Source organism: Neoarius graeffei, chromosome 26, assembly GCF_027579695.1.
Source record: "Neoarius graeffei isolate fNeoGra1 chromosome 26, fNeoGra1.pri, whole genome shotgun sequence".
NCBI classification, from domain to species: Eukaryota; Metazoa; Chordata; class Actinopteri; order Siluriformes; family Ariidae; genus Neoarius; species Neoarius graeffei.
This window is the reverse complement of record NC_083594.1, coordinates 31,926,532-31,953,402: the sequence shown is the minus strand read 5'-3', so window position 1 is coordinate 31,953,402 and position 26,871 is coordinate 31,926,532. Positions and strand designations below refer to the sequence as shown.

The following is a 26,871-nucleotide window of genomic DNA, read 5'->3' as shown; positions in this document are numbered from 1 at the left end:
GACTGTTACAAAATAAACATTAAAAAAAAGAAATAAACATATAAAAATAAACATTAATAAAGTAAGTCAGCCCAAAGGGGAGAACGCGAACGGGCGACCCATGCAAGGCGTTTCCCCGAAGGTATAAAAGAGAAAAATCATACAATGAAAATTAGACTAAATTGATCTGTGGCAGCCACAGTCACAGTACACAGACCAAGTACATGAAAAGTCTGTATTATAGGTGGAGGTCAGTAATTCAAAGTACAGCTCTAACAGGGATGATTTGAAAACAGGGAGGCTACGGAATTTATCCGGGGAAAAATTTTTACATGCATAGTTCCATGGTTTAACAATCCTATTGAAGAATGAGGCCTGATAAGTTGAAGTTCTGCAGTATGCAGGTTTTAAAATTAATTTCGGATTTTGGGCCCTAGACCGGTCATGAGTTACAAAAGACACGTAGAGGTTTATGTTCAGATCTGTTTGGCCATTAATGCATTTATATACAAAGACTAAGTGTCTAATCTCCCTATCATAAGTCAGAGGAAGCAAGTGCAGGCTTCTGAGTCTGTCTGTGTAAGTAGCATCCCCAGTACGCTGTTGTAGTATCCAGCACGTTGCACATCGTTGGACTCTCTCTAACAGGCTTCTAAGGTTGACACTAGCAGGGGACCATACTTCAGACGCGTAACAGAGCTGTGACTTGACGAGCGACAAATATAAAGTCCTCCTCACTTAAATTTCCGTTAGCAAGGGACAGGATCTTTTTAGAAAGCCAAGCATCTGGTTAGCCTTGTTGACTATTGAGCAGACGTGCGAATCCCATTTTAAATTACTTGAAATAACCACGCCCAGGTCTTTTTCTTTGTCAACTCGTTGAAGGCACATGCTCCCCAGGTGGTAGTCGTGAATGATTGGAGTTTTTTTCTGCGTGATGGTCAATATTTTGCACTTGTTGGCATTATGCTGCATGTTCGATTCACAACTCCGCCCCTCGGCATTGGTTAGATCGTGCTGTAATTGCTCGCTGTCTTCGGATGTCAGGATAGCGCGAAAAAGTTTTGTCGTCTGCATATAGAGCGACTCCAGTTTCTTTATCCACGACCTCGGGAAGATCGTTGATAAAAATAGTGAAAAGCACAGGACCGACCAGGCTGCCCTGAGGCACACCGGAGGTCACGGGCAGAGGCTTGGAGGCCGCGCTGTCAATTACCAGTGTTTGTGTTCTTCCCCCAAGATAATCTCGAAACCACTCTAGCAGACACCCATCGATACCGTACGATTTCTGCTTTTCAACCAGGATAGTATGGTCACCACAGTCAAAAGCTTTTGCGAAGTCCAGATATAAAATGTCAGATTGTTTGTTTTTGTCTAGAGCTTCACCGATTTTGTGAAGTACAGACAGAAGTTGTGTGACGCACGAGCGACTGCGCACAAAGCCATGCTGGAGTGATGTTATTAGTCGCAAGATGTGATCATGAAGTCTGTTGCAAACACAGCGCTCCAAAACTTTACTTACAACTGGAAGCAAAGAGAGAGGTCTATAATTTGCAGCAGGCTCCTTTGAGTCCTTCTTGTGAACAGGAGTGACGTTGGCACATTTCCAGTTTGAAGGAAAGCGCCCAGTTTTTAAGGAGCGATTAAATAAATCACAAAGACTTGGAGCTATTTGTGAGCTACACTCCTTTAGAATATGAGCAGGAATTCCATCAGGACCAGTGGCTTTTGTTACATCTAGATTTGATAGACAGTCACGCACTTCGTTGACGGTTAGCTATTTTTTTCATCTGATCTCAAGGGACATGTATAACCGCAAAACGCTTTGTCTGAGCTGGGAGACGTGAAAACGGAACAGAAATAGTCGTTAAACATTTCCGCTTTATCTACGGGCTTAAGGCCAATTTATGCTGACAGCCCAGTCCTCGCAGATGGCGTCGCAGATGGCGTCTGCGAAGCCCCCCCCCCCCTTCGCAGACGCTCTGTGCGCACCTCCCAAAAATTTTGAACACCGCAGACAGCCTCGCAGACAAGAGGGCTCTGATTGGTCCACTCTACATCTGCTGTACACGCACTTCCGCTTCCCTACTTTCCCGGTTTGGTTTGTTTTCACGACCGCCATTTTTAAAAACACGAGCGAAGATGGAGCAGCACGAAGAGCGGTTGATCGAGGAAGTGAGGAAGTACGTACATCTATACGACTCCAGTTCTAGTCATTATAAGTAACCGGAGGATAAACACTCCACTAACCACACCCACCAACTACTCCTCGCGATTTCGCGACTTCGCGCCCCCTTGTGTTGTGGCGGTGAATAACATCGCGCACGCCTATTACTCCCCGCTCAACGATAAATTACAACTGTCTGCGAAAAGCTATCTGCGAAAGCCTTGTCGCAAAAGCATGCAGAGGCCTTTACTAGTGCTTTGACCGTTGTGAGTAATCACAGCGTCTGTATTTGAGCGATGGTGCAGAATTGCTTTGTGATGGATCCAAAACAGTTTTGGGTTGTCCCGAAAAGATCCTTCAATCCTAGCCAAATAGTCATGATGTTTACATTTAACTAGGGTCTTGAGATCATTGCTAATATTTCGAAGTTTTTGTTTACATTCGGACGTTTTGTTTTTCCTAAAGTTTTTTAGCGCTTGATATTTCTTCCGCATAAGATACCTGACCTCACCGTCAATCCAAGGCGGATTGTTTGTATCGCGTAGGATTTTAACTGGCACACACTCATTATTATTATTATTATTATTATTATTACTGAACATCATACTGATTTACATTACCTTGTCTCTGATCTACTCTGTGAACTGGATGCATAAGCTGATTGCTTTCTGTTGAGGTGCTGTTGTGATAGGCTCGTTCGACTTGACACACCACACAGTTTTTGTTCTGGTTTATCTTGAAATCATCCCAAATTTTTGACTTTTTTTTTGTCGTTTTCTCTGCCTGTATTCTTCTCACCCCTTGCATTTTCTCCCTCTTCCTCCATTTTGCAAACCATGCCATCAAATTGCGTCCGACGTCTCCACATCACGTATCCACAGCAGCTTGTTGTGCCACGCTAGTAATCATCCGTGCGAGAGACACTGAGTTGATGGGAAGTAAACGAAGCCTTGATGCGCAAAAAAAAAAATTTAAATACTTGATCACAGTTTTTTGGGTTTTGTTTTCGAGTAGTGATTTTTATCCTCAGTTGGTTCAGCAACACGTGTCGCCGTTTTGTTTTTCCCTCTACTCATGGTATATGAGCTGATAGCCTAGTAGTAGAGTAGCCAGTTAGTAGAGCGTGTGATTGCTCATGTCCAGAGAATTGTGGAGATATAAATAAAAACTCTCTGGTGTTTGGGAAAGAGAGGAATGGGGGAGCAGGCTTCAGAACAGGCGTTTTATTATTTCCACACTTTTCAATGACTGTTAAACTGTTATGCAGGCACACTACACGTGCGCGCGCGCACATGCAACGGAGTGTCACAGCTCTCTTGCTCTCTTGTTCCTGGCTGTCTGAAAGACATACAGAGATGCAGGTTAATGGACAGCCAGTAATGACACAGGTGCACCTTACCTACTGGTTCAGCCTGACTCCTCGTCGTTCATAGCCGATGCTTGACCACCATATATAAAATAAAATTCGTGAGGGTCAGTCCACCAGATTTTCATGCTCAGATTATGGATTTTGAGTTATACCTGCTGCATGACACAACCAAGACTCTGTATGCAGGAAATACAAACCAAAGTGAAACTGGACCAAGGGAAGTTGCTGTAAATCTGACATGAAATCATGTGCGCGCAACCCAAAATGGTCCAACCCAAGGTCCATGATGTACATGACGTTTCAGCTTGGTCTTAGAGTGTTTTTTTGGATCAGAATGACACAACTTTTACTATGGATTTGCAAAACAGCTATAGATAATTTAATTTGATGTCTCATTGATTGACTTTGGCATGGTGCCAACCATTTTTGCCACTGTGCCAATTATGTCAGAATATTGGTCTCAGATATTCTGTTTCTAACATGGCACTAATTTTAACCTGTACAAAATGTTACCAACAAAGCTCGAGCTGTTGATGCAAAATGCTCAGTCATAAAGGTTTTTTTTTTTTTTTTTTTTAATTTATTCTTTCTAACCTTTGAACATGCAGTGTTGAAAACACTGAGACCAGGACTCGATCAGGTAGTGTTTACATTAGACCGTATCCGTATCGTTGTCATTGCGGATGCACTGTCCGTGCACATTAAAACGCCGGAAAACGACTCCACAGGTAGAACAGTTTGAATCCGCCAGGGCCCACGTATTCAACCCAGTACGTATCTGATCCGGTGCTGTGTAAACATTGAGGAACGAGGATACGCAGTGCTGAGCTCTAGCTGACGTCGTCATTGGACAACGTCACTGTGACATCCACCTTCCTGATTCGCTGGCGTTGGTCATGCCACGTTGGTCATGTGACGCGACTGCTGAAAAACCTTCTCCTCTTTAGTCCCAATGACACGGCGTCCCTGATTTCCATAAAGAACTTCAAATTTTGATTCTTGTGCTCTCTCGCTCGCTTGCTCTCTCTCTCCTCTCTCTCTCACACTCTTGCTCACTGTCTCTCACTCGCTCACTCAATCTCTCACACACTTTGTGCTTGCAAGTGGTGAGTGACTTGCGCATGTCTGATATGCACTGGGATCTTGTGACGTGCCGTCTAATTAGTCATGTGATTAGCGTATCCGTGTATTGGCGTTGCTGTGTGCACGGGGAATGGTTTTGTTGCGGGCACAGAAATTGTGTGTGTACGCGAATCGTTTTAAAAACGTTAATCTGATGATCCGCTGATTCAAAATAATGTAAACAGGGCCTCAGTGTGGACTCATTTCCACTTCTGGGTGTACTGTAACTACATGGTAGTCATTGAAAACAAGTCCCTGTCTCAGGTCCTCTAGAGCCAGCCTCAGTCCAACACAGTCGTGGATGATGTTAAAAGTGGTAAATGTATCCTGTTAGGGATGCTATTGAGGTGATTATTCGTTGATGGTTACTGGATCAGCCAGTGAAAAGAGTTATGGTTTTGCCTGTTGAACTTGCTAATAGCTTCTTGTAGAATGTATGTGTTCAAATAGTGAAGATGTGGGACTGAGACTGGTGAAACTTGGTGTACACTTTATTTTTAGTTGCGCTTTTATTTGCTCTTTTCAGTAGTCATTTTCTCTTTGCATGCGCGCGCACACTGCTGTGTCTTTCTCAGTTCTAGGTCTCTGACAGCTCTTGTTTCATTAGACAAATTACTAGATCACAGTTGTCCCTCATTTCCGCTTGCCTCTTCTGGTTTTATGTACCATTCACAAACCGGCGCTTGATCACACCCCTGCTTCCACACTTGTCAGTAATGTAAACTGAAGCTTTCAGTGTTACGTACTCTCGTAAAAGCACTACACATTGTCAGTGATGCAGTAAAGCCGCCACTTTTTTTTTTTTTTTTGCCTCAGAGCTCGCGGAAAGCCCGTTTGCTATTAAAGAATTCATTGTGCATTTGTATTTGCATATTCTTGAAACATATCCCTGTTTAGACCAGTTTACTGACTTCTGTATGGATTTTCCAGTATAACTACGATGGTTAATGTTCATGCACATTTGATATGCTTACGTCACCACTGGTTAAAGTCACCAAACCAGCTACAAAGCAGAGACGTGTGTGGCCAGAGGGGTCCTCAGAGGCACTCCAGGACTGTTTTTCCACCACTGACTGGAGCGTGTTCAGGCAGGCGGCCACCTACAACATCACAGATCTCCAGGAGTACACGGAGACCGTCACTGCCTACACGAGGAAGTGCATGGACGACGTTACAGAAGCCATGGCTGACAGGGGAAGTCCACAGGCTCCTGCAGGCTCGGAACGCCACCTTCGGAGCTGGGGACGAGGTGGGCCTGAGGACAGTTAGGGCCAACTTGTCACGAGGCATCAGGGTGGCCAAGACACAGTATTCCAGGTACATTGTTGACTATTTCAACGACAGCAGAGACTCCAGGAACCTGTGGCAGGGGATTCAGGCCATCACAGACTACAAGCCCTCGCCGCAGACCTGTGACAACTCCACGTCTCTGCTGAATCAGTTGAACGACTTCTTTGCTCGCTTTGAGGCAGACAACAGCACCACGGCACAGAAGACCCCACCACCTCCCGGCGACCAGGTGTTGACGCTGTCCCCAGACAGCGTGATTTTTTATTCTATTTTTATTTATTGCATTGCCTGTTTGCACCGGGGGTCAGAGAGGACTGTAATTTCATCTGTGCTGTATGTCGAGCATGTACAGTATAGCATATTTGACAATGAAGCTGACTTGCATAAGGCATTGGCTGTTATTATTTTAAAGTGTACAGTGCTGCTAACTTTGTGGTTTTCAGTATAAAACCTGGTGAAAATGTTTCAGTTTGTTTCAGCACACTTTAACAATACTGTGATAATGTTAATAACATGCTTTTGGTCACTATAATCGTGATATGAAAGTTTCATGCTGTTTCAACTCTATGTACTACATACACCATTTTAATACAAATTTGTAGGGGGTGTAGTTCATTTGGCATGAATGAAGCGTATTGTGCTTCGTTTGTCGGTCACATGAACATAACATGTATGTGTATGTAGGCTTTACATAAAATGTTATCCTTTGTGTCACAAAACAAATGTTCAGAAACAGGACCGAAACTGTCCCAACAGAGACATGATGCAGTTTCACTGATGCCATGTTGCTAACTAGCTAATGTCTCAGCTTGGGCTTTTCAGAACAATGGGCTTACTGCCTCCTGAATTATGTCATATCCACAGGGGTGATAGCGTTCCGGCGCCGCGCTCAGCGCTCGAAACTAACGGTGTCCCGATGTCCCGGGGACCATAAAAAATGTCATCGGGACACAAAATTATCATATCTGGGACAATCCCGGGACAATGGAAAAAAAAAAATAGATCTAGAAAAAAAGTTCTACATTAATATTATTTACAAAGCCGTAACACATACGTAGACATTCACCTAATTTGTCAATTTTAATTTTAAAACGTTAACAGCGAAAAATACATAGTAGCTACACTTTCGATGCACCTGCATCCGTAGGCTACAGAGCAGCGCATTCTGTTCTAGAATCTTCGGCCGGAGTCCGCGTTATATGGACTTGGAATGGAATTGCTAGCGCACACGCTGCGCCGACTCTTGCCACAACAAAAATGCTGAAGTGGTTGAAGCTGAAGCGGACCGACCGCGGGGAAGAAACTGAAAGCCCAGACATAACGTCTCCGGGACCTTCAGGATCCAAAGTGTCATCGCCTGGTCTGCAGGCAACGCTAGCAACTGAATGAACTTAATGAACACTGTTATGCTGCGTTCATGTGCTATGGGAATTATGGTAAATACCAAACGCCGACATGGAAAGCACACATGAACGCCCCCTCTTGTGGTATTTTCCACTGGGCAACTCGTAGAAAATTTTGCTACACGAGTTGCCGAGATGAGATGAACTTTAACCTTTTCAACATGGCGGCGAGCGGTACAAGACACTTGAATGCTAAGCATTGTACGCTACTAAAGTTTTTTTTTACTAGTACTAGTGGGTAGTTTTTGGTGTCTATGCAATGTTGCGTCATTAACAAGTGTAATATAATACGTTAGAAATCCGTTTCCTTTAAAAATGTGTTGTTATGGTTTGTTTTTACCTATCCAGAGCAGACGCTATTGCTAACGATAGCTAACTAACTATTGCTAACTTGAATCTGGTCCACCATCTTTAATTTGTCAACAACAACAAAAGCATGTGAACACAACACACTGGTAAATACCACTTCCCAACTGGAAAATATCATCTTCCCATAGCACATGAACGCAGCATTAGACACGTTATAAAATACAACAGGAATGATGTGGATGATCTTGACGGAAGATACCGTTCAACAGAATAAGTGAGTTTTCTTGGGGTCTTTCTAGTTCAGAAAGTTTAGTCAGTCAGCAGCACAACTAGGCGAGGACCTGGCACTATGCTGATGGTGCTAACATTTGCAGCGAAAGTTCATAAAATGGATAACGGAAAGTTCATAAAAATGGATAACGGAAAGTTCATAAAAATGGATAACGGAAAGTTCATAAAAATGGATAACGGTAATGGATAACGGAAAGTTCATAAAAATGGATAACGGTCATGGTGAAAATTATAAGTTGGCCTTATAAGTGCCAACAGATATTCAAGGTATAAGTAGATGAAATGAACATAAAAGGGGTCTTATTTTCAACTAAAGTGTACTGCAGATGTAGGGAGTTGAAACATGTTCTGAATGAGCTAGTTGGCCCCTTTAAATAAACAGGTATCTATTCATACAGTGAGATTGCCAAAGTTTAATAAACTGAAAATGCAATAACTGTAATTTTGAAGTAGATGATGTATAGGACATGTGTCGCTTGTGTCTTGTGACTTATTGTAAAAATGATATAAAGGGTTCAAAATCGCATAGTTACAAATATAATAGTAACTTCATATGATAATATTAACCACTGGTTATTTCAGAGAGGAACAAAATGGGGACACTATTGCTTCCATTCGGGACAATACAACACAGAATTCGGGACCACTGGGGGACACAAAGAAAAAAAGTTAATTTCGAGCCCTGGCCGCGCTGGATTTCCGGCGTACCGTGGCTGGGGAAAAACAAAAATCTAGTTCGCCCATTGTCCTGTGTCATTCTGAGATGCGCAGATAGACAGTAAAGGGAATTCGCATGATATGAAACTAGTGGGAAAAACGTGCCGTCACGGCACGAATTAGGGTCTAATTCGTGCCGTGACGGCACTTTTTTCCCACTAGTTCCATATCATGCGAATTCCCTTTACTGTCTATCTGCGCATCTCAGAATGACACAGGACAATGGGCGAACTAGATTTTTGTTTTTCCCCAGCCACGGTACGCCGGAAATCCGGCGCGGCGCCGGAACGCTATCACCCCTGTATCCAGTCTCATGTTTTACACTTGTCATGGAGGTTCGCATTCAGTAGCTTTCTGTTCAACACAATCAGATGGGAATACATGATATCCGTTACTTTTTCCTAAAGAAGCCTGAGTGGGGATGAAAAATTTCTGTGCCATGTTTTTATCTCGTACAATAATCGAAAGGTGTCGGAACATACGGTGCATAACACTTTGCTGTGTAGTCACAGACTGCTCCAGGTGCCCATACTGACCCCTGTCCACTGCTGAAAGCGCCTACAGTGGGGGCATGCAAACATCAGAACTGGACTATGAAGCCATGAAAGAAGGTGTTCTGGTCTGATGACTCGCGTCGTCTTTTACATTTCTTTTACGTACCTTACTGTGCAAGGCGCTTCATTAGGAGAGGAGAATAGTATGCGAGGGCTCACAAGGCCAGACGTTCTGTGGTGGCTTGGCCAGGCCATTCATGCTGCCGCTGTAGGTGACTGTCACTCTGGTCTGGGCCTCGTGGCCCATCTGCATTTCTGCGCATCCTAATGCAGTCATCATCATAGCGATGGACAGCCAATGACCCCTCCAAATGTGCACGGCTGGGGTGTCACTTACCTGGGGAAGAGCTGGTACCAGGACGTGCTAAAAAATGGCAAGCCATGGGAGGCAGTGTGATGCTCTGGGCAATGTTCTGTTGGAGAAACCTTGGGTCCTGGCATTCATGTGAATGTTACTTTGACACATGCCACTTACCAAAACATTGGTGCAGACCAAGTCACCCCTTTGTGGTCATGGTATTCCCAAAAGACAGTGGCCTCTTTCAGCAGGATAATGCACCCTGCAGCTCTGCAAATCTTGTTCAGGATTGATTTGAGGAACATGACCGTTCAAGGTGTCGACTTGGTCTCCAAATTCCCCAGATCTCAATCAGATCGAGCATTTGTGGGATGTGCTGAACAAACAAGTCTGATCCATGGAGGCCCCACCTTGCAAAGTACAAGACTTGTAACCTTTTCCATCAACGTGGTGCCTGTGCCGATGCCTAATCTAGAACTGGTTCCACGCATTTCGTCCGAAAATAGACTGGTGCCGTAAAGAGTGCAATGAGACAGCCTCATAATTGCTGTGACTAAGAGAGGGGCTATTGCAAGAAATTTGCTGATGTTTTGATAAAACAAGACTTCTCAAAAGCAGTTCAAAGTACCTGCAGTGGTCTGTGGAAGAGACGAGATCACTTATTTTGGAGATTTTTTGTTCCTCCATAAACCATTCTGTGTGTCTGCGCATGTGTGTTTATTTTTTGCTTCCCTCTGCTACGGGACAGTTTCCACTCAGCACCACAGACTCTCTTTTTGCTCAAAGTTGTGTGATTTTTTTTTTTTTTTAATTGTAAAGCTGTGGCTTTTAACCATGGATCAAGTCCAGTCGAGGTTGGCAGAGTGCGCAGGGGGGAAGCTGTGTTTGCGACTTGAGGCAGGTTTAAAGTTCAGCACTGAGGCAATGCCATTCGCGCTTCAACAGTCAGAAATGTGAAAGCAAGCAAGAAACAGCCTTTATTTTTCCCCTCTTTCCTTTTTCTGTTTCTTTTTTTTTTTCATACACACATGCAGTCTGTGTCAAGATGTGAATTTTATTCCCACAATGTTATCCCAATAACATTTCAGCAGAAATTACCCCAGTTTCTCCTTTGGAAAGTTTGGTTCTCAAACTTGTTGAAATGTGGGCTTGTTCTGAAAAGGCACCAAGAGAACTGGCTCCACAATGACGCCATGCTGAAAAGAGCCATATAAGAATCTGCTGCTAACATCTTGATGCCAAATACCACAGGACCCCTTCAGAGGTCTTGTGGAATCCACAGCTCTACTTTTGTTTACAGTAAAAATGCCATTTTTAAAAAAACCTTGCATTATAGTAAGGTGTTATGTTAACCCCATTAAAGTTATTAGAAGGCCTGCCTTACCTGTGATCATTTAGTAACCTTTGAATAATCTCTAATGATGGAGGTCTAGGTAAGTTCCTGTTTTGCAGAGTGAGGATGTCGGGCTGGATTTGGTGTAGGCGGTGGGACGGCTGTGGTTCCCTGGGCCGAGTGACCCAGCCTGTCCTTTTGGCTCACATGGGCTTGGATTGGACCGGTGTCCTCCACAGGTGGGCGTGCTGTCTGCCAGTCGGCTCACTGTGAACAGCGGGCACAGTGGTGTGGTGGAGGACTGCCCCACTGCTGTGAGGAGTGGCAGAGAGGTTACTCCCCACTGTGCAGCACAGATAGATGTTCGTCTGTCTGAGAGTGACTCGTCTGCTCCCCCAAAGCACACTGTCTGACTTAGTTAATGCAGCACCTCTAAGCCTTCACACTGTCCTCTGCTCCGAACATTTCCCTGCTCTGCTAGAACCCTGCTGTGAGATCTGAACATTAAGAATGTCCTGTGTGTTGAGGAAAAATTGCTTTCATGACTGTTCATGTCTGAGTGCATGCACTCTGATGGCCTTGTCTGAACAGCTCGGGTAACAATTAGTTTCCATGATGTCTATTAAAGAAGCCATCAGCACAGGTTGCAAATAACTGAGGGTAGAAACGTGAGGCCTTTGCCCAAATCACAGGGCTGAATAAGCAGTGAGTAGCCATCCTGCTGTGCTGTGTGTTACTGCTCGTTACTCAACGCACAATACCACCAAACTGCTGCTGCCTTGAAAAGTCTGAAAGAAAACCTACAGATTCAAAGGCGACAGTAAATATATGCTCTGAAAAATGTCATATGAGACACGTCCTGATTTTGTTGTATCAAATTTGAATTTTGTGTGGCATTGCACCCATGCTCTCCAGTATGAGCTAGCATATTGGTTTGTGCTGTTCCACTTTTAAAGACAAAAGATGGCAAATTATGCAAGCTTAAAGGGCATATCACGGGTAAATTCAGGAGCAAGATCAATGCAATTCTCCTATTTTATATTAAACTTTGGTCAAATATCTGTAACATTCTTCATTCTCTGCATTTTTTTTTTTTTTTTTTTTTTTTAAACCTTGCGCAATTCCAGAAAAATACAGTTGAAATCAAGCCATTTGAAGCGAACTGGTCCGCCTCTGAAAAAACTTGCCATTTGGATTTCCTGGGAAACATTGATTTTCATGACATCACGCGCAGGAAGCCTCCTTCTGAATCCTACGTCAGCGCTGGTTTGGTTTGTTTATGAGAAAACGACCTGGTGGTTTTCTGCAAATTTCTTCAACGTTATCACGCAATTATTAAAATGGTTAACAGATGTATGGTAGGAGGGTGTAGCAACACCAATCATGATGGGATTAGTACTCCTCGTTTTCCAAAAGACCGGACAATGAGAGAGAAATGGGAGCGCTTGGTCTACACAGGCTGTGCACTGAAACCGTGCAAAGCTCGCGCAGCCTGCTGGCGCTTCCGCAGATAACGTCACGAATCTGGCTCCAGACTCCCTTGGGATTTTTCCAGACGAGTTTTATTTTTTTTCTGCTGTAGACAGATGGCCTTGTGCAAAATTACCCTTCTGGATGTGTGTGTAAAGGGACATACTTTCATATAAAAAAATGAAATTGGTCCAGAATATGCCCTTTAATCACAGGAGTTTTTCATTTTTAAGCTCCTTGTTGTGTTATATAGAACATGCTCTTCTGTTAACCCTGTTTATCTTAATTTTTTATGTTCTCTTCCCTTTTAAAATGGGAACTCTTCTTCGAGGTGCTGTCTCCTTTGAAATTGGATAGATATGGATATAGACCTGATCTCTTGAGTCTTTGTTCTGAGCACAGAGATAATTTGACTGGTTTGCATTGCTTCACAAAGGAGGTTGCAGCAACTATGAAGTGTGTTGATATTGGCAGTTGTAAAATGCGTCTTGTTCTCTGTAAGCTAGCCTATGTATTTATGAACTGTCATAATTGCATACACGTTACTTTATTGAGTTTGTTCCCACACATCAGGGTCATGTCATAAATAAAATGCATGTCCAGATGATGCTTTGTTGTACGATGATGTATTTTGTGCAATTTCACGTTTCCCCCTTTTACGATAGAGTAAGGGTGTGTCCTCCCCCCCCCCCCCCCAAAAAAAAAAAAAAAACTTATCAGTTGATATGCTGGCAGCATTCGTATTGTTGGCTATTCTGTAAGCTATTGATGTCTTGTGAGTAATTTATTTGCACCCGTCTTTGTCTTGTCATTTGTTGTTTATCGTACTTGGATAGCTAGATGTTTCGATGGTTATTTATATACATGATTTTGTAATCTACTGTTTTCTCTATAAACGCACCATGAGGAAACTGTATTTCAGTGCACTGTATACTTGTATATAGACATATTGACAGTAGAGCTCTCTTGAATCTTGAAATTTTTCATGCCAATATTTGTTAAAAGCCCAGTAGAAAAATTTTATAACCTGGGATTCTGTTGTGTCCGATTAGATTTTTGTTTTAAAAAAACCCTAACCCTAATTTACCAACTGCAATAAATCTATTTGCAATACATTTGCATAAATGGGTGTGTCATTACACGTGTTTTTAAATACACTACGTATTCTGTGTGTCTGTATTATACACTATATGGGTCTAATTATGATGCTGTATTTTATGACAGCCTGGACTTATTTCTTTCTCTCCGTGTGTGTGTTCTCTCCTGCAGAATTCTATACGGCACAATCTTTCATTGAACAAGTGTTTTCTCAAAGTGCCTCGGTCCAAAGATGACCCAGGAAAGGTAAGCTAACTCTTGCCTCCTTATTCTTTTCCTTTTTTTTTTTTTTTGTCTCTTGCTTGCACTTTTCACTGTAGCTAGAATTTTTATGGTGCTTTGTTTTAATAATGTCCGCTTTGTTTATATCCTGTTTGTTTGCTTGGATTTTTTTTTTCCTCTCCAGTGAGTGTAAACTGCAGATTGTCATATAAGAAACACTTTTGTTAGGAGAAGAGTGACTGAGCACATTTGTGGTGATGTAAAAAAGCTCTGCAGTGGTCAAGTAGAAAGCATTTCATCATCTTACTTTGTAGAAGAGTAAGTGAAAAGTTCTGCATCCAGCAAGCAGCCCTGAGCTCATGGAGGAATGTCCAGTAGATACAACCACAGGAGCGCAGACTGCTGAAGATACAGTGACAAATGTTGTAAATTATACTTCAGCTGTTGGTTTTGATGAAGATATTTGGATCTCTGGTAATAAGAAAGGAGATGTAGGGAAAATGACTTTTCTCCTGGCTTTGTGGAAACACTGCTGCTTACTTCCTGCTGCAGTGTGTCATGTGGCTAATATAACCATTGTTTTTGAAGTTCAGGATAGTATTACTGAGCCTTTCTTAAATGTATACACTACCGTTCAAAAGTTTGGGGTCACCCAGACAATTTTGTGCTTTCCATGAAAAGTCACACTTTTATTTACCACCATAAGTTGTAAAATGAATAGAAAGTATAGTCAAGACATTTTTCTGGCCATTTTGAGCATTTAATCGACCCCACAAATGTGATGCTCCAGAAACTCAATCTGCTCAAAGGAAGGTCAGTTTTATAGCTTCTCTAAAGAGCTCAACTGTTTTCAGCTGTGCTAACATGATTGTACAAGGGTTTTCTAATCATCCATTAGCCTTCTGAGGCAATGAGCAAACACATTGTACCATTAGAACACTGGAGTGAGAGTTGCTGGAAATGGGCCTCTATACACCTATGGAGATATTGCACCAAAAACCAGACATTTGCAGCTAGAATAGTCATTTACCACATTAGCAATGTATAGAGTGTATTTCTGATTAGTTTAAAGTGATCTTCATTGAAAAGAACAGTGCTTTTCTTTCAAAAATAAGGACATTTCAAAGTGACCCCAAACTTTTGAACGGTAGTGTATGTTGACTAAAGGAGTGTTTGGCATAAAGCTAGCTTTTAGTGTATTATTTAGTGTCCTGTGGTGCCGAATTGCGTCTGTCAGCACTTTGGCAGAATTTCAAATGTTACTACAAAACCCCCACCTTACATTATACAAATACATCATGCATCTTTCTGCTTCGTTCTTGGTTTGTTAGTTAATAAGCAGGAGGTGACTTTAAGCCTCGGTCACAACCGGCCGTACGTGCTCCTACGGCCGGTCTACGTGCAAGAAACGCACGGAGGGCGCATGTGTGACATGCTGATTTTCGAGCCGTAGACTGGCCACAGACCGGCCGCAGAGGTTCTTTGTCATGTCAAACAAACTCTACAGGCGCTTACGTTTTTTTCAGGTTGCAAGACAAACTTGCGGCCAACGTGCGTCTTTCTCCATGAACCAAAAAAGCCGCAGCGATTTGGGAAACGCCAAAAATCGCACGGCCAAAAAAATTGTACGTCCGGTTGTGACCTAGGCTTTAGGGATAGGAAGAGCTCAGAACTGGCTTATGTGGAGAGTAAGGTATCATTTATGCTGGGGATATGTCCCCACCACTTTTTGAAAGCCTTTAGTTCATCGAAAAAGAATTGGGGGGGGGGGAGTACGTTAGTACACATCATTGAGAGAGACACCCAGCGTGCTTACTGATCAGTAAATAGAAGTTAAAGTACTTATGTTACTGCTGTGTGCTCTTATGAAAGCCATGCAGTTTGTTTAAATAAACCTTTGCTGCTGTTAACTAATTTTGCTGTGTATTTGCCTGTAATTGCTTGGGCTGTTTTAGTGCTCATCTATTCTAGCTAAACTTGGGTATTAGAGGAAGTGGTTGGTGCTAGATAGCGAATGTTGGCTAAACTGGTTGTGTATTACAGGCAACAGTTAGATAAATATTGAGCGAAGTTTTGTAGTCACAGACTCTGATGTGTATAGCAAGGCCAGCTTGAAAAGAAAATTAAAGACTTGTGCACCAAGTTCGTGTTTTTTTTTTTTTTTTTTAATTAAAAATGTATGCTGTACAATCAATCTGCCACAGAAAAAGAACGGTTCAAAGAAATTACTGAAACCTCAAATATTGCCATAATATTCATAATCAAAATGACATTCATGCCACTATATGTTAACTTCTGACCACAACTGTAATTTTGATATTGGCATATAGCAGTAATGCAACTATCTACATGGGTAATTTTGGTAGCCTGAACCTTTACTTCATCTGTTCTCGGGACTGCCTTGTACTTGGCTATCAGTGTCTAATGTCAGTGTGTTTGGAGGCTGACAATGGATCGATTAGTGACAGTCTTGTAGTGTAATGTTGTACTTGATGTCAACATCGTTTGTTTGTAATGTGCTGCAATGTTTGGGATAGTATTATCTATAGGTCTAACACGATTTTGGTATTTTGGAAAATGTGCATAGGTGGTGTGCTTGGCATTAAAAACAGACATATTGGTTATGTGGCTTTTGTAAACTTTTTCTGGTTTTACATGATGGTGACTTTTTAAAACACTATAATAAGACAAATATATCTATCTTATGTATTATGTCATCCATGTAAGCAGGTAAACAATATAGCATTGTAACACAAAAAGCACAAGCAGCTTTTAAAGGCAGTCTTTATAGAGATGCTGTTTACATCTACTAATGCATTTCAAAAAACTAAACTGTCATAGTCTATATTCATTACAGATAAAGTTAAATATTTCAAGCCTTTTTTGTTTTAATTTTGATTATGGCTTATCGGTCATAAAAATCAGAGCTCCAGTATCTCAAATTATTTGAATATTTCATTGAGTTTAAGTAAATTGCTATTCAAGCAGTATAAATACCGTGCATCTCTTGGTCTAGTTCAGTACATGCAACCACAGTCATGGGGAAGACTGTTGACTTAACAGTTGTCCATAAGACGATCATTGACTCCCTTCATAAGGAGGATAAGTCACAGGAGGTCGTTCCTGAGAAGGATGGCTGGAAAAGGTGCACAAGCAACAGGGATGACTGCAAACTTGAGAGGATTGTCAAAAAGTAGATTCAAGAACTTGGGAAAGCTTCACAAGGAGTGGACTGAGGCTGGTGTCAGTCCACCAAGAGCCACCACGCACAGACATCTTCCGGAAAGGGGGCTACAACTGTCTCATTCCTAATATCAAGCCACTGCTGAATCAGAGACAACGTCAGAAGCGTCTTACCTGGGCAAAGGAGAGAAAGAACTGGACTGTTGTTCAGTGGTCCAGAGTCCTCTTTTCAGATGAAAGTAAATTTTGCATTTCATTTTGAAATCAAGGTCCTAGAGTCTGGAGGAAGAGTGGAGAGGCACAGAATCCAAGGTGTTCTTTAAGTCCAGTGTGAAGTTTCCGCAGTCTGTGATGATTTGGGGTGCCATGTCATCTGCCGGTGTTGGTCTGCTACAGTATGTGTTATCAAGTCCAAAGTCAATGCAGCCATCTACCAGGAAATTTTAGAGCACTTCATGCTTCTGTCTGCTGACAAGCTTTATGAAGATGCCGGTTTCCTTTTCCAGCAGGACTTGGCACCTGCCCACAGTGCCAAAACTACTACCACATGGTTTGCTGAACATATTACTGTGCTTGATTAGCCAGCCAGTTTGCATAACTTGAACCCCACAGAGACTCTAGGGAGTATTTTCAAGAGGAAGATGAGAAACCCGCAACTCAAAAATACAGATGAGCTGAAGGCCGCGGTCAAAGCAGCCTGGGCTTCAATAACACCTCAGTGGTGCCACAGGCTGATTGCCTCCATGCCATGCTGCATTGGTGCAGTAATTTGTGGGAAAGGAGCCTCAACCAAGTATTGAGTGTATAAATGAACTGCTTTTCAGAAGTTGGACATTTCTGTATTGTAAACCCTTTAATTGATCTTCAGAAATATTCTAATAACTTGAGAACTTGAGATTCTGATTTTCATGACCTATAAGCCATAATCAAAATTAAAACAAAAAAGGCTTGAAATATTTTACTTTGTGTAATGAATATAGAACATATTAATTTTTATTTATTTTTACCTTTTTTTAAATTAAATTATGACGCGGGGAAGCAAAATGTTTTCACGATATTCTAATTTTTGAGATGCACTAGTATTGGCAGAATATGTCCCACTGAAAAGAAGTGTGAACACAATCAGTGCATTTACATGCACATCCAAATCGAGCTACTGTAGGTAATCGAGCTAAGGGTCCCAGCAGGGGTGCCAGAGAAATCCAATCCTACATGCACACAAGGAAATCGAGCTATTGTGTGAGGTACATTGTGCACCTGAGCCACAGGTGGCGCTACACGCCCCATCATGTTGGTACACTTCCGGTTGTCGTCATGAAGAGCTATTCAAGAGTGTAAACAAAGTTATCAGCAGTGTTGCCAGATACTGCTGACGGTTTCCAGCCCAAAACATGTTCAAATCCGCCAAAATGCACTTAAAACCTCCCAATCTGGCAACACTGACAGTTCCGTGTTCACAAGTTCCGTGCTCAAGCTGTTACGCTTGCTCTAACAGACTGTATTGGCTACAAACTGTCCTGCTCAGACCACTGTTTTGTAAGACAACTTATTTTGCACAATTGTATATTTTTCTAAAGTCCATTTTTTGCTTACAAAAAAAATTTTTTTTTTTTTGCTTACAATTTAACGTCTTAATAAACACACACAAAGTTCAATTGTTTTGTTTTTATTGACATTCTTCAGATGTTGGACATATATATATATATATATATATATATATATATATATATATATATATATATATATATATATATATACGCGCGCGCACACACAAATACAGTGACTTGTTTATGTACACAATTCACAGCTATGCAACAGCTGTACAGATGTATTTGGTGATACAGTAAGTTAGCTAAATTTTAACAGTGCAAACAATGCCACAAAAAGAAAAGATTCATGCCGTTGTCATGATTCGTCCTCATGCCAACCGAGGCTGTTGTGTTTCCCGCTTGTGGTCTCGTCACTTGTCACTTCCGGAAGGGGCAGTGCTGAAGTAAGTAGCTCGAATACGTAGCTCAATAGGGTATACATGCGCTAAGTAGCTCGGTAGAAATCGCATAATCTAGGTCGTGTACCTCGATTCCGAGAAATCAAGTTCGGTTCAATTTGAGCCGAATTAAGGTGTACACATGGCATTTTGAACTTCGATTTCAGTCGAGCAACGGCAGAAATTCGATTCTCTCTATGTGCATGTAAACGCACTGACTGAACACTTTCAACCCATTATTGTCCCCAGCACTTTTCAAACAAACTAATGAACATGTGAAAATACAGTTCATAATATGGCTTAATGGTAGACCAAGCCAAAGACCGTGCCAGATGGAGGCATCTTGTTGGAGACCTTATGCTCCAATGGAATCAAAGAGAATAGATAAGTATGGCTTAATGGTAATAATACTGATGGTGTCAGTTTTAATAATGCTTCATAAAAATGCTTTCATTTTAAAGAAGTAAAATGGATTTGTTCAATTAAGGCAGCTGCTAAAACAAGTGTGTGTTCATGTGTGTTTGGTGGAAAGATATTTGAGAGCAGTTTGACAAAAATAACAAAGGAATACTAAAAATTTCTGGCCACCCACTGGAGTTGCTTCTGGCATATTCTTGTTTAAACAGTACCATTTAACACCATCACCCTAACGCATTATTCATGGGCTAGTTTCTTCTTTGTATGGGAGAGAAAAAAATGCAATCCCCTTGTTTTATTAAGTTATGAAAAACAAAAGCATATTGATCCTGCTGCGTTTTAGACCACTGCTCATCACTGTTCTCGGTCACCATGCTGACGACATAACTGAGGCAATGAAAATCTGAATCTTGAGTGGATTTTACCAGGAGTTGTCTAAAATTTTTGACCAGGAGAAGTTTTGATTAGGTTTGCATTTATTCGTGAATAGTAGCATTTAAATAATTTAAATACACACTTGATTTCCATAACATCATCTCAGTCACCGAGCCACACTGACGTGAGGGAATTGTCAAGGCTGACCAGCGAGAAGTCGCTTCCTGTGAGTGTGGTGCGTGCATCAGATTATTCCTTTCCGGTGTCACGATAGAAAACAAGAAGTAAGTTTAAATTTGTGTTAGTTTTAGTGTAATTTTTGCTCAATTTGTCATCGGGCATACAGATGATGTTAGGGAAAAGTAAAATGTTGCCCGTTTTTTGTTTTACTTTTTTTTTTTTTTTTAATTTGTAGATATAGTTAAAGTTACCCTTGCCAAAATGTCAATCTATCAAACTTTCCTGCTCTGTTTTAATGCAACACTGTCAGTCAATGCATTTCTGTCTCATATCTGTTGTCTGACCAAGGCTTAGACCAGATATGTAAAAGTACGTCAGTTTTCAGACCGATGGTTATAGTTGTCGTCATAACTTAGTGTGAATTGTTGCTGGCAAAAACATGAAGAAACATCACCAGGTCCAAGATGGGGCAGTGGGCAGAAACACTGCTGACATCGCATAAAACTTGAATAAGTGAACAAGCAAACAAATAAATAAATAGATGCATTTGCATCAAACGACATCCAAGTTTCTCATGCAGAGAAACAGCATTTCTTTCCAGTTGGGTTACTTTCCCTATCCTTAACTGAAAAAGAAAAAAAACAAACAAACACAGGCCTCAACAGATTCTGAGTCTAATTCTGTATCAGGTAAGTTTTTTTTACGTGGCATCATGCCCTTAGATTCTTAAATAGATCTTTTTGGCCTGCTCAAAACAGAAAATGAAAGGTGTTCTTGATTAAATTATTATTTTCAGACTATAGGACAATCTCGCTAATCAGTGAACAAAAACAAATTTGATTTCTTCCACTTAATTTTTTTTTTTCATGGCAAAGTAGATGGGTGGCACTGTTTATATGATCTGCCTTACAAAACTTGTTTTAATCACCCTGATGATGTTGAGAACTCCACAGCAAACACCTTGTTCCTACTTCGTTGGCAACTGAAATAATTAATGCTTCCCACATGCTGCCTAATTAACCCCTGACAATAAGCCAGGTAGGAAAGATGCTTAAAAATCCATCCCTAATGTAGTTCATAACCTTTCAAAATTACTATCACCATTAAGATAATTCACCAGGAGGAACCAAGCACCATGTTCTCCCAGTATTAAATCTTGGAAAGCTCTCTCTGCTGTAATACTCTCTGCTGTAAGAACCAAGGTGAGGTAGGCAAGTCGACATATTTATTACTGTTGTATCAGTGAGATTGTTCTTGAATCCCTGGTTAAACCTTAATTGAAATGCGTCTTTGCTTCATCTTTTTCCTGGCTGCAATCTGCATCCAGAGAGCATAAACTCCCTCGGACCAGGCAGCGAGGCTGAAAGAGCAGTACTGAGGCATGTCAGGAGATGAGGCTTGAATGTTAATTTCATGTTTTGCTGTAATCCTCTGATACTGACACTCCTGTGAGCTGCTTCACTAAAAACGAGATAATCTATTGCTGTATGGATTCAGTGGCAAATGCACAGCCGACAAGCTTGCATCTCAAATGTTCAATTTGGAATTTGCTTCTCCCTTTCCCCCCAAAGAAAAACTTCAAAGCCGACCAGGGCCTTCCCAACGTGTTCCATCAATATTGTAATGTGATAGGAGTCTGGAGCCTGCTGCTTGCTTGAGATAGTAACAGAAACATGACTTTCAAAGAGATGGCAGGAAAGATGATGCACTGTAGCCTACCACAGTATTCATGCGGGCGCCAAGAAGTTTCTATAATTCTGCAGTTAATCCATAAACATAATTTGCACAGATAGAATCGTATTTGCTCCAGAGTGTCCTCGTTTAAAAACATGGCTGTTCAGGATGAGGGGTATCAGTCATGAACTGTACTTTCACTGCATTGAAACAGGATAAATGACCAACATTTCACCTCTGAACCTTTTCAAGGTTTACAATGTTTTAGTGTAAAAATGGGATTATATTAAAATCATTTTCTGAGAGGCTTATTATCGAGGAAAGGAGTACAGTTCTCATGTTTCAGCTAATTGTATAATCACATTGTTGGTATGGGTGGCACGGTGGTGTAGTGGTTAGCGCTGTCGCCTCACAGCAAGAAGGTCCTGGGTTCGAGCCCCAGGGCCGGCGAGGGCCTTTCTGTGCGGAGTTTGCATGTTCTCCCCGTGTCCGCGTGGGTTTCCTCCGGGTGCTCCGGTTTCCCCCACAGTCCAAAGACATGCAGGTTAGGTTAACTGGTGACTCTAAATTGACCGTAGGTGTGAATGTGAGTGTGAATGGTTGTCTGTGTCTATGTGTCAGCCCTGTGATGACCTGGCGACTTGTCCAGGGTGTACCCCGCCTTTCGCCCGTAGTCAGCTGGGATAGGCTCCAGCTTGCCTGCGACCCTGTAGAAGGATAAAGCGGCTACAGATAATGAATGAGACATTGTTGGTAATAATTTTTTGTAAATGTATATATTTGTTAGTAATGTGGATGCTCTTTCCTGTCTAATCCCTGGCCATAGCCCCACACATTTATTATTTATTTATTTAATATAAATAGTTTTTACCTTGGTGTTTTTAAAATATTCCCATCCAAACAAACAGTGCAATTGGAAAATATCTCCATCCACGCAATAATCCGAAAAGGATTTGAAAACTCCGTGTGCGCACACTAGCCCTAATGGTAGCATGTCATAAAATGTTATATCAAACGCCTCAAGAGTAACATTTCATATTGAGTGATTGAGAAGGAGAAATGCAGAAACTCCAGTATGGCCAAAAGTCTGTTCTTTTGTTCGTTCGTTCGTTCATTCATTCATTCATACATACATTTGATTTTCTGTAACTACTTTATCCTGCTAAGTGTCGGTCAGTGATCCTGACCGCTTCTGCTTTCTGGACCCGTCTGATCCAACCTGATGACCTACTTCTGGTTGGAGTCCTCATCACTTCCGTCCTGCTGAGGATGGTCCCATAAGGACAGCCTAAAGATGTACTTGGAAACCGTGAAGATAGATTTGGACTGCAATTGATAGTTTTGTGCCAATGGTTTAAGGCTACAATGCCACAATACAGTAATTTTAGTGCTGCAGTTGTGACAGTCAAGTGTCAATCAGTGAACAGTTGATAACTTCAGCAAAACAGACTTCATGTTAAAACTATCATGAATTTCCTGGTCACACGATTGCATGTTTTGACCATATAGGACACCCAAACGGGTGTCCCTTTTGAGTCCGGGTCCTCTCAAGGTTTCATCATGTCGTCTTAGTTCTTCGTTGACACCATTTGCCTTCCTCGTTCAGGATGAATTTATAAATTTGTGTATGTAAAATTTATATCTGAAATTTTTCTATTTCTGTAAAGCTGCTTTGTGACAATGTCCATTCTTAAAATCGCTATACACATACAATTGAATGGCTGGCCAGAAGTTCTGTCACAAATGACTAGGACAAATGTGTGGCCTGGTGATGTAACCCTGGATCTTCTCTCAATTCTCAGTTCACAGTATGATTTGTAACGCTGATCATATTCTGTTGCCTCTGCATGAAGATGTGGTGTTCAAAGAAAGTGAAATTAAATTACAAACACATTATCAAATAATATACTGTAAACAGTTTGTCAGCAGCCATGATAAACAGGAGGGTTTTTTATGGAAAGGGGGGGGGGAAACCCCAACAATTTCAGAAATATAAGATTGAGACAGAAACTCATCCTAAGGGCTTTCACGTACAATTTTGCAGTTAATTTAAAACCATTGCTATGTATTCTCCGTTTCCTTCACTGTGAGTGTCTGTGTACTACAAATGTGTAGATGCCACTCGTTCTCTCTCACTGTGAGCCGTCCTTCACAGCTTATAGTGGTTATGCCTCAGCACTTTCATGAAAGCAATAAGAGTAAAGTGCTTTTCTCCCCATTAGCAATGGTTTCAGAGGTGCTGCTAGAAGGAGGATTAAGTGTGAGTCAGTGCGTTTACGTGTACATCCAAATCGAGCTACTGTCGGTAATCGAGCTAAGGGTCCCAGCAGGGGGGCCAGAGAAATCCGATCCTACATGCACACAAGTTAATCGAGCTATTGTGTGAGGTACATTGTGCACCCGAGCCACAGGTGGCGCTACACGCCCCATCGTGTTGGTACACTTCCGGTTGTCGTCATGAAGAGCTATTCAAGAGTATAAACAAAGTTATCAGCAGTGTTGCCAGATACTGGAGCGCAGGTGGCCAAGTGGTTAGAGCGCTTGACCGCTAAGCGAACGGTCCCTGGTTCGAGCCTCGGCTCGACGGGGATCTGGGGCTCGCTCCCTGTCCACCCAGCAGTGAATGGGGACCTGGTGGAAACACTGGGGAAGTTAAAGGCGGCGAGGAAAGGAACTGGCCACCCTACCTCACTATGCCGATGGCCCAGGACAAGTGCGCTGTCTAACAGGCACTCCCCCAATGTATGAATCGTATATGGGACCCCCCTTTTGCCAGATTCTGCTGACGTTTTCCAGCCCAAAACATGTTCAAATCCGCCAAAATGCACTTAAAACCGCCCAATCTGGCAACACTGGCAGTTCTGTGTTCACAAGTTCCGTGCTCAAGCTGTTAGGCTTGCTCTAACAGACTGTATGGCTACAAACTGTCCTGCGCAGACCACTGTTTTGTAAGACAACTTATTTTGCACAATTGTATATTTTTCTAAAGTCCATTTTTTGCTTACAATTTAACTTGTCTTAATAAACACAAAAAGTTCAATTGTGTTTATATTGACATTCTTCAGATGTTGGACATCTATACACACACAAATACATTGACTTGTTTATGTACACAATTCACAGCTATGCAACAGCTGTACAGATGTATTTGGTGATACAGTATCTCATCTCATCTCATTATCTCTAGCCGCTTTATCCTTCTACAGGGTCGCAGGCAAGCTGGAGCCTATCCCAGCTGACTATGGGCGAAAGGCGGGGTACACCCTGGACAAGTCGCCAGGTCATCACAGGGCTGACACATAGACACAGACAACCATTCACACTCACATTCACACCTACAGTCAATTTAGGGTCACCAGTTAACCTAACCTGCATGTCTTTGGACTGTGGGGGAAACCGGAGCACCCGGAGGAAACCCACGCGGACACGGGGAGAACATGCAAACTCCGCACAGAAAGGCCCTCGCCGGCCCCGGGGCTCGAACCCAGGACCTTCTTGCTGTGAGGCGACAGCGCTAACCACTACACCACCGTGCCGCCCCGGTGATACAGTAAGTGAGCTAAATTTTAACAGTGCAAACAATGCCACAAAAAGAAAAGATTCATGCCGTTGTCATGCCGACCGAGGCTGTTGTGTTTCCCGCTTGTGGTCTCGTCACTCGTCACTTCCGGAAGGGGCAGTGCTGAAGTAAGTAGCTCGAATACGTAGCTCAATAGGGTTTACATGCGCTAAGTAGCTCGGCAGAAATCGCATAATCTAGGTCACGTAGTTCGGTTCAATTTCAGCCGAATTAAGGTGTACACATGGCATTTTGAACTTCGATTTCAGTCGAGCAACGGCAGAAATTCGATTCTCTCTATGTGCATGTAAACGCACTGACTGTGTCTCAGTATCAGTGAATTGATGCTAAGGCGTTTTGATCATTTAAACATCTTAATTGTACCGAACTTCCTGTTTGTTGTTGGCAAGGCTTTTTGAGGATTGTTTTACTGGATTATTTTTCCCTTATTTTTTTGAGGATTGTTATAGGTTTGTTGTGCACTAAACCGGTTTGTGACTGGTGCACTGGTATTGCCCAGTACTTTGCAGGTATTTTCTTCATGCGTCACAGTTGTTTAATGGCATTTTCATTAAGAACACCTTGTTGGAAATTAGTCTGCTAAATGTTTCATGAATGCATTAGAAGGCCCTTGGCTGACTAATCAGAATTTAGCTGTACATTTTTACACATTTGGTTGCCTAAATGTTTAGTTTGCTTTTTGAATAGGTGTTTTAGAACAGCCTAGGTTCTCACTGAACCATTTACAGTGATCTGCTGATCGTGAGTGAAGGACATTTCAAGGCCAAGTGGGTTCTGAGCATCTATTACCTGTGATTCAAGGGATTGTTCTCGAGCTGTCATCGTACCTTAAAAAAATGGGTAACAAGAGGTGTTGGAAACAAAGAATACTTTTAATGGGATTAAACCACAATGACATTTGCAGGTTTCTCTGTAGGACACGGCATAAATACTTGGAGCTTTATTGGAACTATACACACTAGGGCTGTGTGATATGACCCAAAATCTAATATCCTGACACGGGTTACTTCATAACCAGATACTGATACTTATCGCTCACATTTTCTGTAAATGCAAAGAATAAATTAACATTTTTAAATAAATAAAATCAATCAGGAAAGTGATCTGAAAATGTTAAATCAGAAGAGTTGCAAGTGCATATTTTGATAAGGTTTTTGATAAGAACAGTGGTAAAATTGTTAGCATTAGCCATTCAGCATTTAAAAAAAAAAAAATCAACCAAAACAAAGTGTTTTGACCTAGAATAATGCTAATAATGAGAGCCCTTATTTCACACATGCATCCTGGTCTTAATGATAACATTAAGTCCTTAATAAGCAACGTGTTTACCTGTAATTTGGCTTTGAGGGGAATTCGACCTCTAAACCGCAGCTAATTACCAGGTCTGTGCCAATGTTACCTTAACACACAACGTTGCCTCCAGAGGCTTGTACAGTGGCCACTATGCATGATGGATATATCGCATTATGTGCTTCCCTTCTTACCCTGACATCACTCAGGTGTAGGGTAAATCTGGACTCCTCAGACTACGTGACCTTTTTCCATTGCTCCCGAGTCCAATCTTTTTGCTCCCAAACAAATTGAGATCTTTTCTCCTGATTAGTCTCGCTAACCAGTGGTTTTCTTATGGCCACGCAGCTGTTTAGTCCTAATCCTGTGAGTTTATCACATTGTGTGGGGGAAATAATCTTCGTTTCACTATTAAAGATGGTCCTGAGTTCTACTGTTTGATATAAGTTATTGCCATGGCGTGGCGTCCGTCCGTCATCCACAGTTCAGTTAAATCCTATCTCCACTGTCAGTTCTCCACGGATTTCCATTACGATTTTGTTTGAAAGAACTCATCACTCCAC

The 26,871-nt window shown here is 41.9% G+C and overlaps 1 protein-coding gene across 2 annotated transcripts in view; it reads left to right on the top strand.

Moving 5' to 3' along the window:
* The window catches only part of foxj3 (forkhead box J3), a 225,488-nt gene that overhangs the window by 157,589 nt on the left and 41,028 nt on the right, over nt 1-26,871 (top strand). For both annotated transcript variants that reach the window (XM_060910583.1, XM_060910582.1), the window contains one exon: nt 13,572-13,646. In XM_060910583.1, the coding sequence (XP_060766566.1) occupies nt 13,572-13,646 (75 nt within the window). The remainder of the gene's footprint in view (nt 1-13,571; nt 13,647-26,871) is intronic.